The sequence below is a fragment of the Ceratotherium simum genome, chromosome 14, assembly GCF_057802395.1.
Source record: "Ceratotherium simum simum isolate JZ-2026a chromosome 14, ASM5780239v1, whole genome shotgun sequence".
NCBI lineage: Eukaryota > Metazoa > Chordata > Mammalia > Perissodactyla > Rhinocerotidae > Ceratotherium > Ceratotherium simum.
The window spans coordinates 7,152,821-7,176,835 of NC_141913.1; the positions used below are offsets into that span (position 1 = coordinate 7,152,821).

Genomic DNA, 24,015 nt, shown 5'->3' on the forward strand with positions numbered 1-24,015 from the left:
TCCAGGGCCGGGTGAAGCACCCCGAGTCGGGAAACAGGCGCCTCCCGCGAGGCAGCAGCCCCCAGCCGGGCAGTGGAGAGTTCGAGAAAGCAGGGACTCATCATCAGGAGAGTGAAACCCGCGAAGTCGGGAACCGATTCTCCGCAGGGAACAAAATGGTGGTCCCGAAGTGGGAGGAACGGAGGAACCACGGGGGAGGAAAGAAAACTAAAACCGCAAATTCAGCACCGTGCCCCCGCGCGGAGTCCCCGGAGCCCCACGCGACGCGAGAGAGGCGGGGCGGGGCCAGGCGGGCGGGGTCCTTCGAGTCCTTGGGCGCGGGGTCCTCAGGGGCCCGTCCACATACTTGCCGGTCCAGAGGACAGAATTGGACCCCGACAGGGGGAGAGTTGGGAGCGGGCGGCGCATCTGGAGACTCTGGCAAGGCAAGACGATGGGGTGCCCTGAGGTCGCGGGGTGAGGACCCCGAGGGAGGGGCAGCTGCGGGCGGAGATGATCAGGCAGAGCGAGGGACAGTCCCCAGGCTGGTTGTCCGCCGCCGTTTGAAAACAACAGTTGGGCACCTCCGCCGCCCAGCTCGCGCTTGACGCGGCGTCGCGCCCCCGGGAGCTGCGCGAGGCGAGCCGCGGCGCTGGCTTTGTGCTCAGCCACGACCAGCGCTCCGGGGCGGGTCGGGGCGCCTGAAGTGGGGAGAATTGGCGGCGAGGCGCCGGCTCCAGCATGTCGCTGCCCCCGGAGAAAGCCTCCGAGCTGAAGCAGCTCATCCACCAGCAGCTGAGCAAGGTGAGCGCCGCGGGCGCGCTCCTGCCCGCCGTGTGGCCTGAGCGCCCGGCCTGGCGTCCCTTAGGCCCGGCGGACGGCGGCACCTGTTTGCCGGGGACTCGAGCAAAGGCTGAGACGGCGCGGGACTGAGTAAAGGCGGAGCGCGGAATGCGCAGAGCCTCGGGTTTGACGCCAGAGGAACTTTCTAGTCTCTCAGTGAAAGAGCGAGCCCAGAAAGTGCCAGTAAAAGTCTGAGGTGATGGAGCGGTGTTAGTGTCGTAGGACAGTGTGGAAATGAAGCGTTTATCGGGGATTTCTGGAAGTCAGGTCGAGTATAAGTTGTGTTTGGAGCAGGTTTATATTCAGAGGTGGGAATTAGAATTACTTTAAGGGTGAACCTTGCCGTGTCGTTGAAGTTGAAGCAAATCAGCAGTTCTTAAGTCACGAAAGAGACGTTACTAAAGGATTTGTAATGCAAGTATTTGTGACCCTTCGGGGCTCAGGAAGAACGTTGTCTTGGAGGCGCTCAGCTGAATGCAGTAAGCTGCTGTACCACGAACTCCGTGTATTGTGCGCTTGTTTGCCGACTTTTGTGTACGCCTCACAGTCTTGACAGGGCACTGTTATTTCCCGATCCATAAGGGGTAAACAGGTTAACTGGAGGTCACATCTAGTAAGTTGAAAGCTGAAATTCATACTTTGATTGTCTCCTCCAGGTTTGTGTTATTTTGATTATACAGTATTCTCTCTCCAAAGATTTCTTTTGGTTGAGTGTTATTTGTGGGGAAATGGTAGCGAGGGTAGTAGATAATCAGAGATCATTTCTAGAATTTGTACTAAAAAACATTCATCTTTAAAAATTTTTTCTTTGGTTTTTCCTTTAAAAGATTTTACCTTTATTCTTATTGAATTCTGGTAACAATTTTACATTTACTATTAGCTTAAGAAGCTTTCCTGAATTTAGTCTGTGTACTCTCCCATTTTTTTCTTTGAGTCAGTATTTTAGAAAGAAATTACCTAATTGGCAATATTTGGTTGCTTTGTAATGTTGTAAATTGTAATGCGAGTTTTCTGCATAGATGGATGTCCATGGCAGAATAAGAGAAATCCTTGCTGAGACAATACGTGAAGAATTGGCACCTGATCAACAACAGTTATCAACAGATGATTTGATTAAAGCCCTTAGACGTCGGGGAATCATTGATGATGTGATGAAAGAACTTAATTTTGTTACTGTGAGTGAGCTTTTAGGGGAAAAAATTTGATAGTATAAGTGTATTCTCATGCTTCATGCTGGTTATAGGGTCTATATTTGGGGCCTCTCCTGTTAGTAAAACCACTTTAGAATAAGACCATTTTGTCTAGTAATATCTTTGTTTGAAGTATAAGCTAATTCTACCCTTGAATGTAGCAAGTAGGATTATGTATCAATGAAATTGGGGTTATGTACCATTTTCCTTTCTTTACAGTGACAGAATTTTCTCTTGTTATTCTCTAGGTCTATAACTTTAAGTATATATATTTTAGTCAAATTAGTTAGCCATAACCTAGTTCTTTTTCACTAGTATTGTTCTATAATTTTTTAGATTAAGCTTATTTTAAAAATAAATACACTCTTTTGGAACTATATTCTCTGTGATTAACAAATTATCAGTTTCTCTAAGAAAATAATTGTGTAAGAACCTTCAAATCTTTTCACACAAATAGGTCAGTAGTGAGATGGTAGCCTCTCAGTGCACAAATTAGTAAGTAGGCCTTCTTTTGAAAATGAGGCAATAATTAGAAACTGTGACCTCAATACCTGGGTAATATAATGTAAAAATTGGATGGACTTCATAATACACCAGGGAATAAGTATTTTAATACAGCATCCTTTTTTGGTTTGTGACGTTTATAAACCCATTTGTTAAAAAATTGACCTAGTAACAGCTTCTGCTGTGTGAACGTCACTTCCTTATTAAAATCAATTCATGGTGGAATCATAAGCCAAATGTTATATGAGGTTAGAGAAAGTTTAACTTCGTTTAAGGTATTAAGGATTTGTTTTTAGCATTCCATGGACATTGCTGGAAGTCAACTTAATTCCTTAATATTAGACTTTGGGAGTGACCGGCTGCATCATCTTTTTTGCAGGCTTTTCGTTATTTTAATAATACTAGGAAAATAAAGGGTTTTTTGAGAGGCTTTAGCTTATCTACTTGTGGTTCAGTTCTAAGTCCCATTATTAGCATTTCCTTGTTTAACTATAATTTTTGTTTCTAACTTGTTTTGATTTTTTTCTGCTTTTTTAGGACAGTGTTGATCAAGAACTCCCTTCCTCTCCAAAACAACCTGTTTGTTTTACTGATAAACAGTCAACGTTGTTAAAAAAAAGTATGTGTATTTCTTGTTAACATTAATTTAGTTGTGGATAGTACTGTGGATAGATGTGGTGTAGTGTTTGGTATTTGATAGAAAGCATTTCAATTTTTTTCCCCAGAATGAAATACTTACATTTTTGTGACTAATCATCAAAATGTTTATTTGCATGAAGTATATCAGAAGATTTAATATATAGCAGAGTGGAAGCAAAAATAGGACCAGCTGTTTCTCATGTTTTAATAATATATTTTATAAAAAGTATATGGCCTTGCTTTTTTAGTGGTAATATAATTATCTAAGGAGTATACTTGCTGAGTTGATAATTGTCTGAGTTGGTTTGTGGAGGTGAAGGAATGTTGGATAAGCAACTAAAAAGCAAAGGTACCCTAAACTTTTGCTCTGACTCCTTTCTAGCTGAGAGAAAGTAGCAGAATGTAAACACAGAAAAAGAGATCATATTATGTATCTTTCCTTCCCTGGGTGCAAATGGTCCTGATATATAGTAAATTTTTTGTTACTCTTTTTCTTTTTTTAGTCTTTGTTTTGTTTCTGTCCAGTTATTATTTCCTGTTGTCTTGATCACATTGCTTAAGATATTTGGCCGTTTCCTCATATATATTGCTACACTTTACAGCTAATATTGATCCAACACGGAGGTATCTTTACCTTCAGGTTTTGGGTGGAAAAGCTTTCTTGGAACATCTGCAAGAACCTGAGCCTTTACCCGGACAAGTTTGTTCAACCTTTACTTTATGTTTACATTTTCGAAACCAACGTTTTCGTTCTAAACCTGTTCCCTGTGCCTGTGAACCAGATTTTCATGATGGGTTTTTACTTGAAGTACACAGAGAAAGCTTAGGTAAGGAGCCATAATAAATTGTCATTTAATTGAGTAAATCTTTGTTATGTTTTGTTGTGGAACACCTATAACAACTTTTATTGTAAGGAGAGATTTATAAGGGATGAATCTCCCTAGTCTTTTATTTTTTTCCCTTACTGCTCTTTTCTATATAAACTACTTCTATGCACCTTCTTGCTTTATTTTCTGCTAATTAGTTTCCTTGAGGATTATTTTTTGACTGTTTTAATGGTTGGTTCTTTAGTAATAAACATTTAAATGCCTATTAGGTACATGGTACTATGCTGGGCAAGTGCTGGGGATATAGTGGAGAATGAGACGTGATCCTTCTCATTTATGAAAGATAGCTAGATTTATGATGTTCTGTAACTTTTAAAAATCAAAGCTTAGATGTGAATTTATAACTCCCATTTTTATAACTTTAAAATTGTGATACTTGATTCCTGTAATTGTTTTACACTGTTTCTTTCTATAAAGGTATTTTCTACATTTTAGTTGTCAATATAGAAATCTTTATATTTGTAAACTTAGCAAAGTTGTAGAATTATACCTTCAGAATTTTAGATTACTAAGACGGCTAATGCACTACCACAATCTATTATTCCCCCCACCACCCCTGGTGAAAAATATTACCCTAATAAGGCAGTTTGTGACTTAAATTGCTAGCTCCAAGGTGCTGGATCTTTCAGTTTTGTGTAGATAATACAGTGATTATTTCTGGAGGTTTAGGGATAAAAGTAGTTTGGGGATTAATGTTGACCTAGTTGAAGGCTTTTTATCGTAGTAGCATATACTTTAGTTAAGTACTTTTAAAGAGCAGACTTCTCTCTTAGAAAACACTGATATGCATTAAGTAACTAGATAACTTGTCACAATTCTACCAGTCCTCTCAAAAGTTAGTAATAGAAATAGGACTGTACTTTTATTTTCAGTTGTTGCACGCTTTCTGAGATATTACCAAATTATTCTATTTGGTTTTGTATAAGTTTATTGGTAGTATCCTTTTCAGTAAAAGAATTTTTAATGTTGCCTAGCTGAATATGTAATATAGTGTAATTTTTTTTGGTTTATGTTGCTAGGTGATGGAACTAGAATGGCTGATTCAACAACAATGTTATCAATAAGTGATCCAATTCATATGGTGCTAATCAAAACAGACATATTTGGTGAGACCACTTTAGTAGCATCCTATTTTCTCGAATGGCGATCAGTTTTAGGCTCAGAAAATGGAGTGACCAATCTTACTGTGGAACTTATGGGTGTAGGTATGATGATTAATATCACTGTTACTTTTTTATAGCCACAGTTTGTTTGTAAATATGTTTTATATTTTTAAAATGCTTTTATAAGCCAAGGGGGAAACAGGTAAAAAGAATTACATTAGAATTACAGTTGAACCCCAGTATTATAGCTTTGGGAAATGTCTTGAAGAATAGTATGAGTGTAAAACTTCACAGTCGGTCTGGCCATGTCTTAAGGAAAATTTTTTTTCTGGAAAATAAGCATTGAAATTTTAAGGGCTGGTTTTTTTTTTTCAAGTTTATTTGATTACATATAAGGCTATAAAGAAAACTAAGATTCTTCACTCACATAGGCATGCACGCATACACAGAAAACCTCCACTCTTTTGTACCCTAGAATACAATGCATCCTTGTTAGTACCAGTGGCTTTCTACAGCAGCAGTTCTTGTGGGGTATGGAGTAGGTATCCTCACCTTTTACATGTGGGAAAGTGGGACTCAAAGAGGTGGTAACTTGCTCAGTGTCAATCTCAATGAATAGTACTCTTTGAAGATGGAGATGGTGCCTATCTTATTCACCATTGTCTTCTCTGTCTTGCATACTACCTGCTAGGTAATACACACTTGCTAATACAATGAAAAACAGAACAAAACCTACCAGTGTTTTATGCATAACATGTAATCATGGAATTACTTTGGTATTGAAACTTAGTCACAGAGTTACATAGCTTTAGTAATTTAGGTTTTGATAAGTCGGACCTCAATGTGTTTTTCCTTAAATAAAAAGTAGAGAAAAAAGTTTAAAAAAGTAAAAAGTAGAGAAAAAAGATTTATTAAATAAATCTCTTTATTTTAAAAAGAGATACCCATTATTTGTCTTCAGATGTAGGCCTAACAGCATAATCATAGTAATGACCCGGAAACAAGTGTATTCTCATTCAGCAAAGAAATATTTAATAGTTCTGATGTGAAATATATTTGTTTTCTAATTCTTTAAATCCAGGCATGGATTGAAAATTTGTATTTATATGTGATGTGAAAAATGGAAGGGATAAATGGGAATTACTATATGTGACAAAGAGTATAAGTATTTTCTGAGAATGAAGCGTTAACAGTTGCTTTGACTTTGTTTTTAGTGTAAGTCTGGTTGGTATTATATGTTTAATGGAGATAAAAATGAAGAATCCCAAATCCTTTAGGTCCAAAAAGGCCCTTAAAATGTGATTAGGAAGTTAAGAAAATAGCTAATCTCCTTATAATTGGATAAAGGCCTTTGTACAAAATAAAAACTAATTTGATTTGGTTCGTTTTTAATATGAATATTCAAGATGATGTTGAATATTATCTTTATTCCATGTAAATGGTAAAGCACAAAATTCCTAAATTATTTTGGTTAGACTTTGGTTGACTAAATATACATAGTATTGAAATCTCTGAAATTTCAAATATTTATTTATATTTATAGGCACGGAATCAAAAGTTGCTGTGGGAATTCTAAATATAAAACTTGAGATGTACCCAGCACTCAATCAAACATTATCTCAAGAAGTAGTAAACACACAGGTAAATAATTCTGAATTTCTCTTCTTTGTGTATTTGTTTTCATAGTAGTATATTTACCTGTTGATCCAAAAAAGTACTCTCTTTTTAGAAAAATGCAATTTATTAGTTTTAAGCAGGAGAATAACAATATGATTTATTATTTAAAAATGTCTGTCTTGGGAGAAAAAAGATAACTCTGACTATTGTAGAGACTGGATTGTACTGGGGAAAGTATAGAAACAAGGAAGTCAGGAGGCTCTTATAGACGAGATGATGGTGGCTTAGATTAGGGTGGTGGTAGAGATGGAAAGGAGTGCATGGATTTGTTATATTTTGTAGTAATTAAGGAGAATGAATAGAAACTGACTTTTTTTTTTTTAATTTCAAGCTTGCCTTGGAACGTCAAAAAACTGCAGAGAAAGAGCGATTGTTTCTTGTATATGCTAAGCAGTGGTGGAGAGAATATTTGCAAATTCGACCCTCACACAGCTCACGGCTGGTTAAGATTTTTGCACAGGTTTGTAAATTGTATTAGAAAAGCTTCACACCTGTATTTGAGGTTTACTGTTGTATATGTACGTTTCACTTAACTTGAATTTGTAAAATGTATTTGTTCCAGACAAGTGAAAGTTTATTTGTAAAATAGAATGCTGATTTTGTAATACTCTTTCACTGAGTGAGTGATATAATACAATCTTTATTTTGCTTTTCATTTTCAATTACTGTTTTTTTAAACTCCTTTTTTGAATGTATTTGATTTAAAGTAGATGAAAACTGGGCCGGCCCCATGGCTTAGCCGTTAAGTGCGCGCGCTCTGCTGCTGGCAGCCTGGGTTCGGATTCCGGGCGCGCGCCGAGGCGCCACTTCTCTGGCCATGCTGAGGCCGTGTCCCACATACAGCAACTGGAAGGATGTGCAGCTATGACATGCAACTGTCTACTGGGGCTTTGGGGGAAAAATAAATAAAAAATAAAGTAGATGAAAACTTATTTTGTTTAACTTGGAGTATGTCCTTGATTGACTCTTAGTACTAAATAATTGACTGCTGGGGCACTTGGCAATTTATGTGTAAGTTCAGCTTTTGTGTGCAGAACTGGGGCTCTGGGCATAGGTTTTTTTTTCTTTTTTTTTTTTTTTTTTTTTTTACAACAAATGATATTACATGTAATAAATCCTATATAACCAAATCTCCTTGCCAGTGACCAATAATATTTAACTGCAGCATTTTACCTGTATATCTCTGCTTCTGTTTTTCCTGTATCCTAAGCCCATTTTCTCTCATTAACAAACCAACATAAAATATATGATCAGATCCATATTTTTTTTGTAACTTATGAGGAACCAGTCAGATATTTTATATGTGTTCAGCTTCATATACATGCTTTTATATGAGTATAGTGTAGTATTATTATTTTTTGTTTTTTCTAGCTCTTTTTTTTATTGTGGTAATATTGGTTTATAACATTGTATAAATTTCAGGTGTACATCATTATACTTCTATTTCTGCATAGATTATATCATGTTCACCACCCAAAGACTAACTCTAATTACAATCCGTCACCACACACTGTGCCTAATCATCCCTTTCGACCTCCTCCCCTCTGGTAACCACCAGTGCAATCTCTGTCTCTATGTGTTGGTTTGTTGTTGTTTTTATCTTCTACTTAAGAGTAAGATCATATTTGACCTTCTCCCTCTGACTTATTTTGCTTAGCATAATACTCTCAGTGTCCGTCCATGTTGTCACAAGTGGCTGGATTTCATCGTTTCTTATGGCTCAGTAGTATTCCATTGTGTATATATACCACATCCGTTCTTTATCGATTCGTCCCTTGATGGGCACTTAGGGTGCTTGCAAGTCTTGGCTATTGTGAATAATGCTGCAGTGAACATAGGGGTGCATATATCTTTACATATTCGTGTTTTCATGTTCTTTGGATAAATACCCAGCAGTGGAATAGCTGGATCATATGGTAGTTCTATTCTTAATTTTTTGAGGTATCTCCATACTGTTTTCTGTAGTGGCTGCATCAGTTTGCACTTCCACCAGCAGTGTAAGAGAGTTCTCTTCTCTCCACATCCTCTCCAACACTTATTTGTTTCCTGTCTTGTTAATTATAGCCATTCTGACAGGAGTGAGGTGACATCTCATTGTAGTTTTGATTTGCATTTATTTCCCTGATAGTTAATGATGTCGAACATCTTTTCATGTGCCTATTGGACATTTGTATATGTTCTTTGGAGAAATGTCTGTTCAGGTCTTTTGCCCATTTTTTAATTGGGTTGTTAGTTTTTATGTTGTTGAGATGTATGAGTTCTTTATATATTTTGGAGATTAACCCCTTACCGGATATACGGTTTGCAAATATCTTCTCCCAATTGTTAGGTTCTCTTTTTGGTTTTGTTGATGGTTTCCTTTGCTGTGCAAAAGGTTTTTAGTTTGATGTAGTCCCATTTGTTTATTTTTTCGGTTGTTTCCCTTGCCCCGTCAGACACAGTACTTGAAAGTATGTTGCTAAGACCGATGTCGAAGAACATACTGCCTATGTTTTCATCTAGAAGTTTCATGGTTTCGGGTCTTACAATCAAGTCTTTAATCCATTTTGAGTTAGTTTTTGTGTATGGTATAAGATAATGGTCTACTTTCATTTTTTTTTTTTTGCATGTGGCTGTCCAGTTTTCCCAACATCATTTATTAAAGAGACTTTTCTTTCTCCATTTTATGTTCTTGGCTCCCTTGTTGAAAAGTACCTGTCCATAGATGTGTGGGTTGTAGTAGTATTTTGAATTATATTTCTCAGATCCTGTGTGTACATCTAACATTACTCTACATTCCCTAGATTTTAGGACAGGCTAAAAGTGGTTCAGTTTCTAGATGAGGAGCTTGGGAATAGGAGACCTTAGTTGACTAGTGGTGAAAATGAGGGAAAAAGCTTCAGGCTTCCAGTAGCATTGTCTATACATTGAATGACTGGGCAGGCAAGGTAGCAGTGATGTCAGAACAAGGACAAAGAGAAACCAATCAAAACATAATTGGCTCCCTGCTATCTCTTTAGTCTGAGGTGAGGTTATTCAGTGCCATGTGGAATCTGGGACCAGAGAGGACCCAGAGGGGGACAGAAGGGGGAAACTAGATCAGAGAAATGGCAAATGAAAGAGGAGGAGGAAGAGCATGGGATATGCAGTTAAGAGAATTAAGAAACTGGGATTTTCTTTTAGGAAATACTACTAAACAAGTTCCTGTATCTTAGAATTCCTTGTGAGAAAGTTTGAACCACATGAGGTCATTTAGTCTCATAGTAACCATATGAGATCGTTAAGTGGCCAGGCATTGTCACTTTTAGTAAACACCACGAAGGATAGAGGAGTGAAGAGTCTTTTCTGAGATCAAATAGCAACTCAGTCTTGGCAGACTCTATTAAATTGCAGTTTTTTTGTTTTTTTTTAAAGATTTTATTTATTTTATTTTTTCCCCCCAAAGCCCCAGTGGATAGTTGTGTGTCGTAGCTGCACATCCTTCTAGTTGCTGCATGTGGGACTCGGCCTCAGGACGAACGGAGAAGTGGTGCCTCGATGCGCACCCGGGATCCGAACCCGGGCCGCCAGCATCGCAGCGCGCGCACTTAACCACCAAGCCACAGGGCCGGCCCTAAATTGCAGTTTTGAATAGTGCTTTTTTGGTTTGACTCTGCCACATCTTTCGATATAGTGAGAGTAAATAAAATGTTTATCTTCTCACTGCTTCTTCCTATATTTGAAATTAAGGAATATCAACAGTTACTTAAGATGTTCAATCTAATTACAAAAACTATAGTTTTAAACCAAAAAATTATTATACATGGTCTGAAAATGAATTTCCAGTGCTTCCAAACACAAGAGGAAATAGTTTAGCAGCACTGTTCGATAGAACTTTCTGCAACGATGGAAACATTCTATAGCTACGCTGTCCAGTACGGTTGCCTGTAACCATATATGGCTGTTGAGCGTGCAAAATGTGGTTAATGTGACTAAAGAACTGAATGTTAAATTTTAATTTAATTTTAATTAATTAAACCTTTAAATAGCCACATATGGTGGGGTTCTTATTGGACAGTGCAGGTTTAGAGGCTGAAATATTGAAAATTTCAAGACATTTAAGTAGTTTCTAGGACTGTATTTAGATAATATTAGAAATATTGCTGTATTGAAACATATAATGATGTATCTTGTATTCCAAGATGCTACTGTTGATGATTGATTTAGAGCAAAGGCATCTACTTTTTGAGTACTCATCCCTTTCTTGCCCGTTAGTGGAATTGTAAGAATAGGACTAACCGGCCCACACAAGAACTGAGTTAATTACCTTTACCCTAACCAAATATCTGTAGAATCCCCAGGGTCATTATACCTAAGAATCCATTGTTCTTTTTCTCCTTCACTAGCTGGTTTTGCTATAGTACAATAGTAATTCACTTAATGATAGCTTTTAAATTTTCTAGTGCAAGAAATTTAAAAACGTGTAGAAATTGACCTTTAAGACCATTAAGTTTTAAGAAAATGATATAAATCACTTGAGGATTGAGGCTATTCTTAATATTCTCATACAACACTAGAGTATTAGTAATGCTGAGTTAATGTGAAAGAAATCTAAATAATAGTTTTCTACTTCCTCTCCAAAATTAGAATCATGATTTTCTGTTTTAAAAATCAGTGCCTTAAGGGCCGGCCCCGTGGCTTAGTGGTTAAGTGTGCGCGCTCTGCTACTGGTGGCCTGGGTTCAGATCCCAGGCGCGCACCGATGCACCACTTCTCCGGCCATGCTGAGTTCGCGTCCCACATACAGCAACTAGAAGGATGTGCAACTATCACATACAACTATCTACTGGGACTTTGGGGGGAAAAAAAAGGAGGAGGATTGGCAATAGATGTTAGCTCAGAGCCAGTCTTCCTCAGCAAAAAGAGGAGGATTAGCATGGATGTTAGCTCAGGGCTGATCTTCCTCACACACACACACAAAAAAATCAGTGCCTTGAAACACCCAATGCTTAAATCTCTTCCCTTCTCCTTTCTCTGTTCCTTAGTTTCCTTACTTGTCCTTGGTTCTTCATTCTGTTTGAGCTTTTCTAGCTGATCCCTTCATTTTGTCTCTATTTCTGAATCTTAAGATAGCGTAGGGAGATGGAGAAGAAGAGACCACTATGAATGTGTTGAAGCAAGGAAAGTGGGGTGGGAAAGGACAGGAAAAAAATATCAGTGCCTTTTAGAGTTAAGAACCATAGGTATGGGTGCAAATCATAATAGTCATTTTGATTCATGTAAAAATTCATGATCTTTCTCACTATAATCAAACGTAAGTAATAGGTGAGTTTTTTTCTTACTGAGGCTTGGGATTGTATTGGAGAAGTGATGTTTTCGTGGTGTAGAAAGACATCGGTGGTTCTGATAATTCAAACAGGTAGTGTTTCTGTTGGCTGAGTTAAGTCTTATTTCTGAGGAGCTTTGCCATAGTAGAGAGTGTTAAATCATCTCTGAACTTTGAATAGAAAATGGCCCTTTGTCTCAGAAATCATGAAGTTAAAGGAAATAGGGATTTTGGTAATATTAACTCTGAAAGCACAGTGGTGGACAGTCATCAGAGACTCTTGTATGTACAGGAGTTATTTAGCTCAAATCCTAGGATACATCCTGTTTTTAAAATGTAAGATGTTGCCCTAAAATGATTCTTAAAACTCTGCTTTCAATTGACTTGGTTAACAAATCATTGTTTCCTGTGGATCTCCAAGTGTAATGGAAACAAACTGAAAATGAGCTCTGATCATTGTTGTATCAGTTAATCTAAAAAGTTATTTTTTCTGTCTGGGTATGTATTATTAAATTTTATGTGATAATATGAAAGAATACTTTGGCTTAGATCCCCTCTCCTTCCGCCACCCATCTGCCTGTCTTTTTCTCAGAGGAGGTTTTTATTTTTTAATTTTATTGAGGAATCATTGACAAATATAATTGTATATATTTAAAGTGTACACCATGATGATTTGATATACAAATATGTTGTGGAATGATTACCAAGACCAAGATAATGAACACATCTGTCACCTCACATAGTTAACTTTTTTTTTTGTAGTGAGAATGCTTAAGATCTACTTCCAGTAACTTTCAAGTTTACAATAACCATGCTGTACATTAGATTCTCAGAACTTATTCTTCTTATAACTGAGACTTTGTACCCTTTGACCTATATTACCCATTCCCTTCTCTCCCCCAGCCCTTGGCAACCACTGTTCTATTCTCTGTTTCTATGAAATTTTTTTTTTTTTTTTTGTTAAGATTCCACATACAAGTGATACTATACAGTATTTGTCTTTCTCTGTCTGGCTTATTTCACTTAGCATATAATGCCTTTCAGGTTCATCTATGTTGTGAATGGTAGGCTCTCCTTTTTTATGACTGAATAGTATTTCATTGTATATATACCACATTTTTTTATCTTTTCATCCATTGAAGGACATTTCAGTTGTTTCCATATCTTGGCTATTGTCAGTAATGCTGTTATGAACGTGGATGTTCAGATATCTCTTTGAGATACTGACTTCAACTGCTTCAGATATATATCTGGGAGTGGGATTGCTGGATCATAAGTTCAAGTTCTTACTATCACAGCCTTTGGAGTCAGACAGCTCAGGGTTTGAATCCTGGCTTTGTTGCATTATAGCTGTAGCTTCAGTTTCTTCATCTATGAAATGAAAATAATAAGATATTATGAGGCTTAAAAGAGAAATTATAGGCCCCGTGGCTTCGCGGTTGGGTGCGTGTGCTCTGCTGCTGGCGACCCAGGTTCAGATCCCGGGCACGCACCGATGCACCTCTTCTCCGGCCATGCTGGGGCCGGTCCCACGGGCAGCAGCTGGAAGGATGTGTGGCTGTGACATGCAGCTGTCTACTGGGGCTTTGCGGGAAAAAAAGTAAATAAAATTAAAAAAATTAAACGTGAAAGATTAAAACAATAAAGGAGAAAATTAAAAAAAAAAAAAGAAATTGTATGTACAGCGCTCAGCTGCCTAGTGCTGGATGCAAGGTAAGCACTCAATAAGTGGTATCCAGGATTATTATATCCCACATTAATGTATTCTAAGAAAAAGTATTAAAATTGGGAATGATTAATCTGTCATTGCAGATAATGTGTTTCCCCTCCTTCTCCAGGATGAAAATGGGATAAATAGGCCGGTCTGTTCCTATGTTAAACCACTTCGAGCTGGGAGGCTTCTGGATACTCCAAGGCAAGCAGCAAGATTTGTTAATGTCCTTGGTTATGAAAGAGCCCCTGTTATTGGAGGAGGAGGTAAACAGGAACAGTGGTGCACTCTGCTGGCCTTTCTCTGTAGAAACAAGGTATCCTACACACATAATAGAATTAAAAAGCAGTACATCATAGTTATTGTGAATCTATGGTGCATTTGTAAAAGAAATAACTTAGAAAACATGTACATACTGTCAACTTGACCAAGTCAGAATCTCTTCACCATTTTTCCTAACGTTTAAATGTCAGTACATAAAGAAAGAACTTAAGATGTTTATTTTTTCATGTGGTTTTTTTATTTAACGTAATGTGATTTTTGTGAGGTAGGGACCTACAGGTACTATAGTGTCAGAAACCGAGATGGAAAGGTAAATTAAACTGTGAATTAGGAACAGCACCAGGGCCAGAACCGTGGTCTTCTATTAGTATTTGTGGGTTAAAATTTGCTTAGGTGACACATTTTTTTTAAAAGAAAATGGCACTACAAAATGAATGTGGAAAAAAATCTTGGAATGCATGATATTTTGTTTAGTTTGAAATTTAAGTATATATTGAAGAATTTGTGTACATTTATTGATGTGAAATGAATTGATTTCAATAAACTAGTTTTATAGATTATGGGATATTTCCTAATTTTCTGTGTTCTAAGAATGTTGATAATAATATAAAAACAAGCAAGACTATCTTTAGCATTCCAATTCTGTTGGAACAACAGAAAGAAATTTAATGTATTGTTGTTTTGAAATAATTTTCTTTAGTCTGAGCTTTGTAAGTAGTATGGGCATTCACAGGGAAAGCTTATACAATGGAAGAAACTATTTAGACTGGAGATTGATTTGTCAGTTAGAAAGATTTTGTGTTAAAGACGATTGAAAACAGTTAAGCATTACTTATCAAAAAATTATTTTGATTTATTCCCAAACTGTAGTTCCCAAAAGTTGTGTGTTTCAATTTAAACTTTTATTTCAAATATAGTAGGAATGGCACATATTTAAAGTTATTATATAAATAATTCTTCTGTAAAGCAGATATTCACCCCTTGATTCACTATTTTATTTTACCTACGTTTGTTTAAAGAGAAAGCACATCTTAAATTAGAAGCTTGCAAATTATTTAAAAAATTTTTCTTGTACAAACTGACAGCAGCATTACAACTGTTGTGAAGGTGAAATTTCACTCATAATTCTATTACCAATTTTTCATCTTTTTGTTTTTTCTCCTGTGTATAATTTTTTACATAATTATAATTAAGATATAAATAAAATTTTGTGTCCTGCTTTAGCCTTATGCTATGAATGTTTTCCCATGTGTTGCTATGATCTTTATGATCTCCGTGTTTTGTTTGTTTTTTTTGGTGAGGAAGATTAGCCCTGCGCTAACATTTGTTGCTAATCTTCCTCCTTTTTTTTTGCTTGAGGAAGATTAGCCCTGAGCTAATGTCTGTGCCAGTCCTACTCTATTTTGTAGGTGGGACACCGCCACAGCATGGCTTGACAAGCAGCATGTAGGTCTGCACCCAGGATCTGAACGTGCGATCACCGGGCTGCCGAAGCAGAGTGCATGAACTTAAAACATTACACCACTGGGCCAGCCCCTATGATCTCCATCTTTTAATGGCTGTATAAAATTTTCTTTAGTTGATATACAAAATCTACTTAACTGTTTCGCCATCGTAGGAACTGTTTCTTTTGACTAAGTTAGGCTTACTTCCAGTTTTTTGATATTGCAAATGAATTTTTGCATTGGATATCTTTGGTTGTATTGTTATTTTTCTTTTGAATTTTTTTTAGTATAAAATCTCAGTATAGAAATTACTGGGTCTAAAAGGTTGGATATTATATTTTTCAAAAGTCAATTTAAAAATGACTATAAAATGCTATTTGTTTTATTACAGTTAATTAAAAACAACCGTGTAGAACCACTAATGCAAAACTTTTTGGGAAAGAAATCATCCCTCATTCTAACACTGAACTCAATAGTTATCTTTGTGGGCCGGCCCCATGGCTTAGCGGTTAAGTGCGCGCGCTCCGCTGCTGGCGGCCCGGGTTTGGATCCCGGGCGCCCACCAACGCACCGCTTCTCCGGCCATGCTGAGGCCGTATCCCATACAGCAACTAGAAGGTTGTGCAGCTATGACATACAACTATCTACTAGGACTTTGGGGGGAAAAAATAAATAAATAAAATTATAAAACAAAAAATAGTTATCTTTGCTTTTGCAGTCTACCCATAGTCCTGCACTTAAATTTGTATCTTCACATAATTGTAGCCTTACTGTTTAATATTTTAAGGTTTTTTGCACAGAACATATTATCAGATATTTTCTGTTTTTGTAGTTTTCATAATTTTTTAAATTGTGAAAGTAATATATTATCAAAGAGAATTTAGAAAATAGAAGGGACAATTATATATCACGTACCCTAATTATTGCCATTGTTGGCATTTTTTGTTCTTTCATCCAGTCTTTTTCTGTGTATTTACTTAAACTGATCATGTATAGATACTGTAACAGATTCTTTTAAGTCTTTTCCCATTTATTTGCATTTCCTGCTGTATGATTTGTCAGCTTATCTGTTCATGTCCTTTAACTATTCATCTTTAAAATCTTACTGATTTTCTATGTTGTATGAGTTCTTTGTAAACTTTTGAATCTGAATGCTCCCTCTTAAAGTGTTCATGTTATGACTATGAGATTTGTGAGCACTGAGTTTGTAGGATAATTTAGGCTCTTCTAAAATTAGTATATTCTCTCTCCGCATTGTTTCAGCTTAACACTGGACTAATGATTAAAAGTGAAAAATTTACTAATACTTTTTAATTATAATTTTATATTTAAATATTTAACAAGGAAACAATATGAAGGAATCAATACTTAATTTTAATTTCTTTCATTTTGTAGGGTGACTGTGAAGATCATGCCAACCTTCTGTGCAGCCTCCTTCTTGGATATGGATTAGAAGCCTTTGTCTGTGTTGGGACTAAGGCAAAAGGAGTACCTCATGCATGGGTTATGACTTGTGGAACTGATGGAACCATCACTTTTTGGGAGAGTTTAACAGGACACAGGTTAGTCAACTAAGTTTACAAGGATATTAAAATGAAGATGTAAATGTTTTAAATTATAGGTTCTTTGTTTATATTGACGGTACTCAAAGGCACATATTGATAATTTTAGTTATTAGAGCCTTTTTGATGACCATGTAAAAAATTACTTCAATTAAGATAGCTATTGGGTCTGGCTGAGTGGTGTGGTTAAGTTCGCAGGCTCTGCTTCAGCGGCCTGGGGTTCACCGGTTTGGATCCTGGGCGCAGACCTCCTCACCGTTCATAAAGCCATGCTGAGGCGGTGTTCCACATAGAGCAACTAGAAGGATGTACAACTATGACATACAATTATCTACTGAGGCTTTGGGGAGAAAAAAGGAAAAAAGGAGGAAGATTGGCAACAGATGTTAGCTCAGGACCAATCTCCCTCAAAAAAAAAAATAATTAAGAAAAAAGCTATTAAATAAACGCTAAGAAAATTTGTACATATAAAATATTCTTTACCACCATGATATTGGTAAAAAATAAATTACATTTACTTTTAATTTTGTATAATTGGCATATGCTTTTCCTGATGATCAACTCTAATCCTGAAAATAAACTCAAGTTGTAAATCGTGATTTCTTTTGAAAATTTGGTGTGGTCATAAGCTCCATGTTGGTAAATCCACTGTCCATTTTTTTCAGTCCTTTTGCCTGTTATCAGATTTTGAAAGAGTTAAATGCTCCCTCCTTCCTGGAACATTCTCTTTCCTTAGCTTCTCTCGTAGCACTGTCTTTCAGTTTTCATTATTCTTCTCTGGCTGTTCTCAGTTTTCCTTCATCTTGTCCTTGAATGTCGGAGTTCCTACAGGCACAGCCCTGGGCCCTCTTCTCATTTTCCTGGGTTCTCGTTTTCCCTGTTGATAAACATTTTGGTTAGTTGTGCCTAATAATGTATTGCCAAATTATTTTAATTGTGTTACTTGAGATAAACGTTTTTGATCTTAACGGTATACATAGAATATATTCTTTTGTTAAAGGAATAAGGTTGGTTTCTATATCGTAAGATGTGCCATACAATTAATGTGGAAATCAATCAATCAAATTGTGGAAATATAAGAAAGAAAAACAAGTATTAAACTCTAGTCCTGTGAAATTTTTATGGCCTTAATACCTTCTTAATTTTTAAGTTCTTATGTAAAATTATGATTTATTTTTTTAGATATATCCACAAATCTACCAATCCTGATGAATCTCCAGTTGCTGAACAGCCCAAACCATTGTACCCATATCGAACAATTGGCTGTGTTTTCAATCATCAGATGTTCCTGGGAAATTGTCAGCCCTCTGACTCAGTAGAAATCTGTATATTTGATTTGAATGATGAATCCAAATGGAAACCCATGAGTGAAGAAGCAATTAAATCTGTGTGCGCTCCAGGAGCTACAACATCCCTTCCTCCCTTTCCACCTCTTTGTGCGTCCACGATTGATGCTTCAGTAACAAGTAATGAAATAGAAATGCAACTAAGGCTACTAGTGTCAGAACACAGGAAGGTAATTAACACTGAAATTTGTAGTTTCATGCATTTTTTAAATTTGTTTACATATTTAACAGTTTTGTTGGCATGTATAATAGTGCTTTTCTAGCCCTGAACAAAGCAAATACACTCCCTGCCTTTATGAAGTTTGTAGTTTTGAAAGTCATGAGTTAAGTTCTGAGACTCAGAAATTTCCAAATTCACCAGTGCTTCTAGAACCTTCTAGAAATGAAGAATGGTGGACTTGTTCAGATTTTTGCTGAATACCCCTATTTGGATTTCCTCTTTGTGAAGTACTTATTCAAATCATTTCCTATTAAAAATATTGAGTTATATTATTTTGATATTCATTTTGGTATTTTTTCCAGGTTGGTTTTCTTTTGTTTTCCTATTACACTAAGGTAGATGTAAAATGATATCCTCATTCTGGCTTTAATTTGCATTTCCCTGCTTACTAATGAGGTCAAACCTTTTATTTATTAGCCATTTAGATGTCTTTTGTAAAGTACCTTAAAGAAGACATAAAAAACATTAATCATAAAGGAAAAGATTAGTGTATTTTAAGAACTTATATTCATCAAAAGAAACCATTGAGAGAGTGAAAAGAACAGCCTTGGAGTGGGAAAAGTTATTTGCAATACATATAACCAACAAAGGACTAGAATCTAAAATTCCTACAAAAGATTTATTTCTGATTCACCTTTTGAGATTCCCTGATAGACTCCACACCTTGGGTGAACCCTGTTTTCCATGTCCCTTGAGGCCATCAAAGGTAAATTGATTTATCAGATATGTTTTCTGGGCTCCCAATGACTCTTAGCTTTGGCCTCTAGAATCTTCCTTACTAACTTGCCAACTCATCAAAGCATTTAAAAGTATGTTTTGGAAAATATTTAATATGGCATTTGTAGCAGGCTTTCAGCAATAGGTTGGTCAGGGACCTAGTTCATTACACTACTGGAAATGAAAGCCCCTCATTACTGTCCCTTTCTCTCCATCACTTGTATTGGCTTTTAGTTTTCTTTTCTTGGGTCCTATTTACAAATGAAACCAGTATTTTATTGCATTCTAAGAATACTTTGTATAGGAAAAGAAAAAAAAATGAGCTTAGATGCTGGTGTTGATCACTAGCTAAGTTAATGGTGCCTGTAAACCAGCAAATGAGATTCACTTTTTGCTGCAGAAAAAGTATAGATGATCATGGACCTTTGGGATCACTTGGAACCAGTTAAAACCTTGAATATGAAATCAAGAAATGCTAAAGATCTATTATGATAATCAAAATATTTATAATTTTGAGAAGTTTTTTATGTTGGTAACAATTTTTTAAAAACATCATGTCTCTAGATATCAATAGTTCATTTGATGTTATAAATAAAATCATAATTGTCTTCAACACCCCATAGAAACATGTTTTCAGCTCCCTGAAGGCCTGTAACATGTCTTCTTTACCTTTTTATCTCTTAACAGTATAAATGTCAGTGCCTTTTACAGAGTAAATGCTCAGTAAATATTTGAGTTTAATTATATATGCAATTTGTTTGTTGACTTTTCTCCCCTACTGCAGTTGAATTTATGGTAGGAGCAATCAAATTAAGCAGATTATCTTACTAAATTCTTTCAAGTTAAATAAAATGTGACCTCAAAATTCAATGACACTGTGTCTTCCATAGTAGGACTATTCCATACGGTCTTTTCTAGTGGATATTAAGGAAGTTGAGGATTTGGAGTCTTCACTAACATCATTGTATTGAATGTTTTTTGGTTATTTCTCTAAGAAGTAAAACCTGATATCTGTAGTTCATTTTATTTTATTTTTCCAGGTATTCTTATAATAATAGGAAGTTTAAAAAATTATGACAGGTTTTAACAATCTTTTCTTGGCATATATTAAAATAATCAACATTTTTATTATAATTGGTTTTTTAAAATATTAATATATTCCACTTTTTCTCTTTTGATTGCTGTAGGATCTTGGCCTCACTACTGTTTGGGAAGACCAGCTTTCCTATCTCTTATCACCAGCTTTGGCTTCTTATGAATTTGAGCGTACAACAAGTATATCTGCAGGCAATGAAGAATTTCAAGATGCCATAAGGAGAGCTGTACCTGATGGTCACACATTTAAAGGGTTCCCAATACATTTTGTGTATAGAAATGCAAGGCGTGCATTTGCCACATGTCTTCGGTAAGGTGGAATTTATGAATTCATAAATGTTTTTGGGTAAGGAATCTTAGCAATCACTTAGTCTGGTAGTTATTTAGGATTGACTTTCAGAATCACACGGGGAACTTTTGTAATGACTTATCCTCCTGGCACAGATTGTGATTCATTTGGTCTCAAATGTAGCACTAGATAGTTTGGGATAATTTTCCCGTGATTTTGGTGCAATCTCAGTTGATCTTGTCTAGTATAATTTTTTAAATTTATAGACTATGAGGAAATAGTCTATAATTTGAATAGCTCAACCAAAATTACAGAGCTCTTGGTAGCAGACAGGATTTAAAAAAAATTATTTTAAATACTGACTTACTTTGAAATAAGAAAGTAAAGCCTATGTTCACTTCTTAATTGAAAAATTTTCTTTCTTCTGTAGGTCTCCTTTCTGTGAAGAAATAATCTGTTGCCGTGGAGACCAGGTGCGACTGGCAGTTCGTGTCCGAGTATTTACTTACCCCGAATCTGCATGTGCTGTTTGGATCATGTTTGCTTGTAAATATCGCTCAGTATTATAGGACTAACATTTCTATAAGAATATACCTGTTTCATTGGAATTTTACACATTGTACATTACTAGATGTTTAGAGTTCATTATTTTAAAAATCACAGTCTGGCTTGGATGTCATATTTCACTTTTGTATATACGTGACTGATAATGTTTGAAAAAAATCATGTGTGTATTTAAAAATTAAGGATGAAAAACTTGTATAAATCTGAGTGGAATTTAGTATAAATTAAGTGTATATTCTATTTTAATAAATACTACTTTGTTTACAGGTATTCAGTAGTTTAAATATGAATATTAAATTTACGCAGTTTTCTTTAACAGGTATTCAGAAAAAGATATTTATCTAAGGGTTTGAGGTGTAGTAAAATCAATATGATCATTATTTTTCATAGATTAATGGGATTATTTTATATGAAGTAGGAGAAATTAACCTCACAACAGATTTATTTATTACGTAGGTGAAAATATATTCTGATGAATTATCACTTTTGTGGTTTACCCATGGATAGAGATATTTGTGACTTTCCACAGATTTATGGGAAGACTTTGATGCAAGAGTAGGAAAAAACTAGTACCAGAAAAGCATCAATATTGATAACAAAACAAACCTCACATGAAGGTACATGAATAATTTATGAACATTGTTATTTTAATTCATTATAAAAATGAATTGGGTCTTTTAGAAAAAAGGATCATACCCTTTTGTTATGATACTGATAAATTGTATTCTGTAATTAATATTGGCAGTCTCTTGCTGATTTTCTGTGGCCAAAGGATTCATTACTAGCTTCTTCATGGATTCCGTCTTCTGAAACCCCATTTTTTTCTTTCTTTTTTTCATTGTGATAAAAACATCAGTGTATATGAGACTACTCTAAATCAGAGAATCATTATGTGAGGCCACTGAAAAGTAAACATATGTGAGTGACTCCATGCTGATGTTTGTTTTAAAAGTGAGCAGGGTTTTAAAAGTTAGTTTTGGGGCCGGCCCCGTGGCTTAATGGTTAAGTGCACGCGCTCCGCCACTGGCAGCCCCGGTTCGGATCCCGGCTGTGCACCGATGCACTGCTTCTCTGGCCAGGCTGAGGCAGCGTCCCACATACAGCAACTAGAAGGATGTGCAACTATGACATACAACTATCTACTGGGGCTTTGAGGAGGAAAAGGGAGAAAAAAAAAAAGGAGGAGGATTAGCAATAGATGTTAGTTCAGGGCCGGTCTTCCTCAGTAAAAAGAGGAGGATTGGCATGGGTGTTAGCTTAGGGCTGATCTTCCTCACACACACACACACACAAAAAAGTTAGTTTTAACAGTGAGCATTAAAAAGACTATAGCAGTGTGACTTTTTGTAAGAAGCTGCATGATGTAAGTGATAGGTTTGACTGTCCATTCAGCATCTGTGTGCACAGTTCTTAATTCACTTGCTTCATCCAGTGGTCTTCTTAAGAAAGTAACTGTGTACCAGTTGGCTGGACTTTTCATCACTTTAATTCACCATTGCAAATAAAATGATTTGATATTTTTTAAAAATTAAAATTTAAAGCTATCCTAAAATTTATTTTTTGTTTTATTTTTACATGTGATAAATATTTATGGTTTAACTTGTTTAAAAAGTCTGAAAATATCCCTCTTCTATCAATTTTCATTGAAAATGATAATCATGTTTCTTGTGAGACTGACATGACTTTAGAGAATTAGCAAATTAAGAGTTAAGACTTTTTTACTCTGTTGCCAAAATTACTCATAAAGCTATCAAGAGAGAGAATTGCTTGTAATTTTCAACTTTTGGAATAAACTATTTATGAGGCACATACTAAGAGGCAGACTATATTAAGATCAAGGCTGTGTTATCATTGGAGGCAGGGCTTCCTACCTTGCTGTACCAGAGTAACATGTATTTATAATGCGCCTTTGGTATAAATTCTAAAATAAATTTCCTCTTTTTGCACTTGAATAGAGTCTGGCATGAATTAATATTTTTCTCCAAAGATGATTTATTTCAAAAGATTATTTTAGTGCATTTATCACTAGAATTCTGCTACTGTTACTAATAAATTTTCTTTTTAAAAATTAAATTTACCTTGTATATTTAGCTCTGTGATAAAAGTTTTTCTATTAAAAACGTAAAATTATTTTAATATAATGTCTCTAATGTGTTCTCTTTGACAATATGTGCACTAACATAGTCCTCTTTACATAAATATATATATGTGTACATATATAGGTGTATTTATTTAGTAGAAGAATATCAGTAACCTAGAAACTTCATTACTCAAGCATGAACCTTTAGAATAAAACTTATTAAATTCAGTTCCAACTACCTGAACACTCCAAGTTCCTTTAAAATTTTTTCTAGTATTGATATGATCTGCAAAAACACATTTATAACTTGGCCGTTCTGGAAAGTACACATATTTGAAACTCATTTTTCTCTTTCTTAACGAGGATAAGATTTGTGCCAAATGAAGTGCAGGCTTTATATTTGAAAAAAGTATTGCTCGTAAAGTGCCAGATATCTGACCATCGGAAGGTGTTAGTTATGAACCATCAATTGCTTTAACTAACTCATTCTGAGTTAGTTAAATCTTCTGATTTCATGCTCTACTAAACAAGAAAATAGCTTAGGTTAGACTACAGTTTGCAATTTCGTAATTTTTTTCTTTGACTCTTAGATAACAAT

At 35.8% G+C, this 24,015-nt stretch overlaps 1 protein-coding gene across 2 annotated transcripts; it reads left to right on the forward strand.

Annotated features, from left to right (window-relative positions):
* Nucleotides 1–515: 515 nt before the first annotated feature.
* On the forward strand, nucleotides 516–21,607 carry CEP76 (centrosomal protein 76). Of its 2 annotated transcripts, XM_004421060.3 has the most exons (12): nucleotides 517–783; nucleotides 1,842–1,997; nucleotides 3,054–3,135; nucleotides 3,758–3,982; nucleotides 5,062–5,247; nucleotides 6,689–6,786; nucleotides 7,154–7,282; nucleotides 13,945–14,133; nucleotides 16,940–17,106; nucleotides 18,289–18,622; nucleotides 20,577–20,794; nucleotides 21,204–21,607. In XM_004421060.3, exons 1-12 carry the CDS (start codon nucleotides 721–723, stop codon nucleotides 21,340–21,342), a joined length of 1,986 nt encoding a protein of 661 aa, XP_004421117.1. In that variant the 5' UTR covers nucleotides 517–720; the 3' UTR covers nucleotides 21,343–21,607. The 2 variants fall into 2 exon arrangements, with proteins under 2 accessions (XP_087295073.1, XP_004421117.1); XM_087438947.1 differs by lacking the exon at nucleotides 1,842–1,997 and having other exon boundaries at nucleotides 516–783.
* The last annotated feature ends 2,408 nt before the right edge of the window (nucleotides 21,608–24,015 follow it).

Excerpts from the sequence above, each read along its gene's own strand:
- CEP76 (XM_004421060.3), top strand. The coding sequence starts at position 721 with ATGTCGCTGCCCCCGGAGAAAGCCTCCGAGCTGAAGCAGCTCATCCAC. Across the intron at positions 1,998-3,053 it reads AAGAACTTAATTTTGTTACT|GACAGTGTTGATCAAGAACT; the intron begins GTGAGTGAGCTT and ends CTGCTTTTTTAG. Across the intron at positions 3,136-3,757 it reads GTCAACGTTGTTAAAAAAAA|CTAATATTGATCCAACACGG; the intron begins GTATGTGTATTT and ends TACACTTTACAG.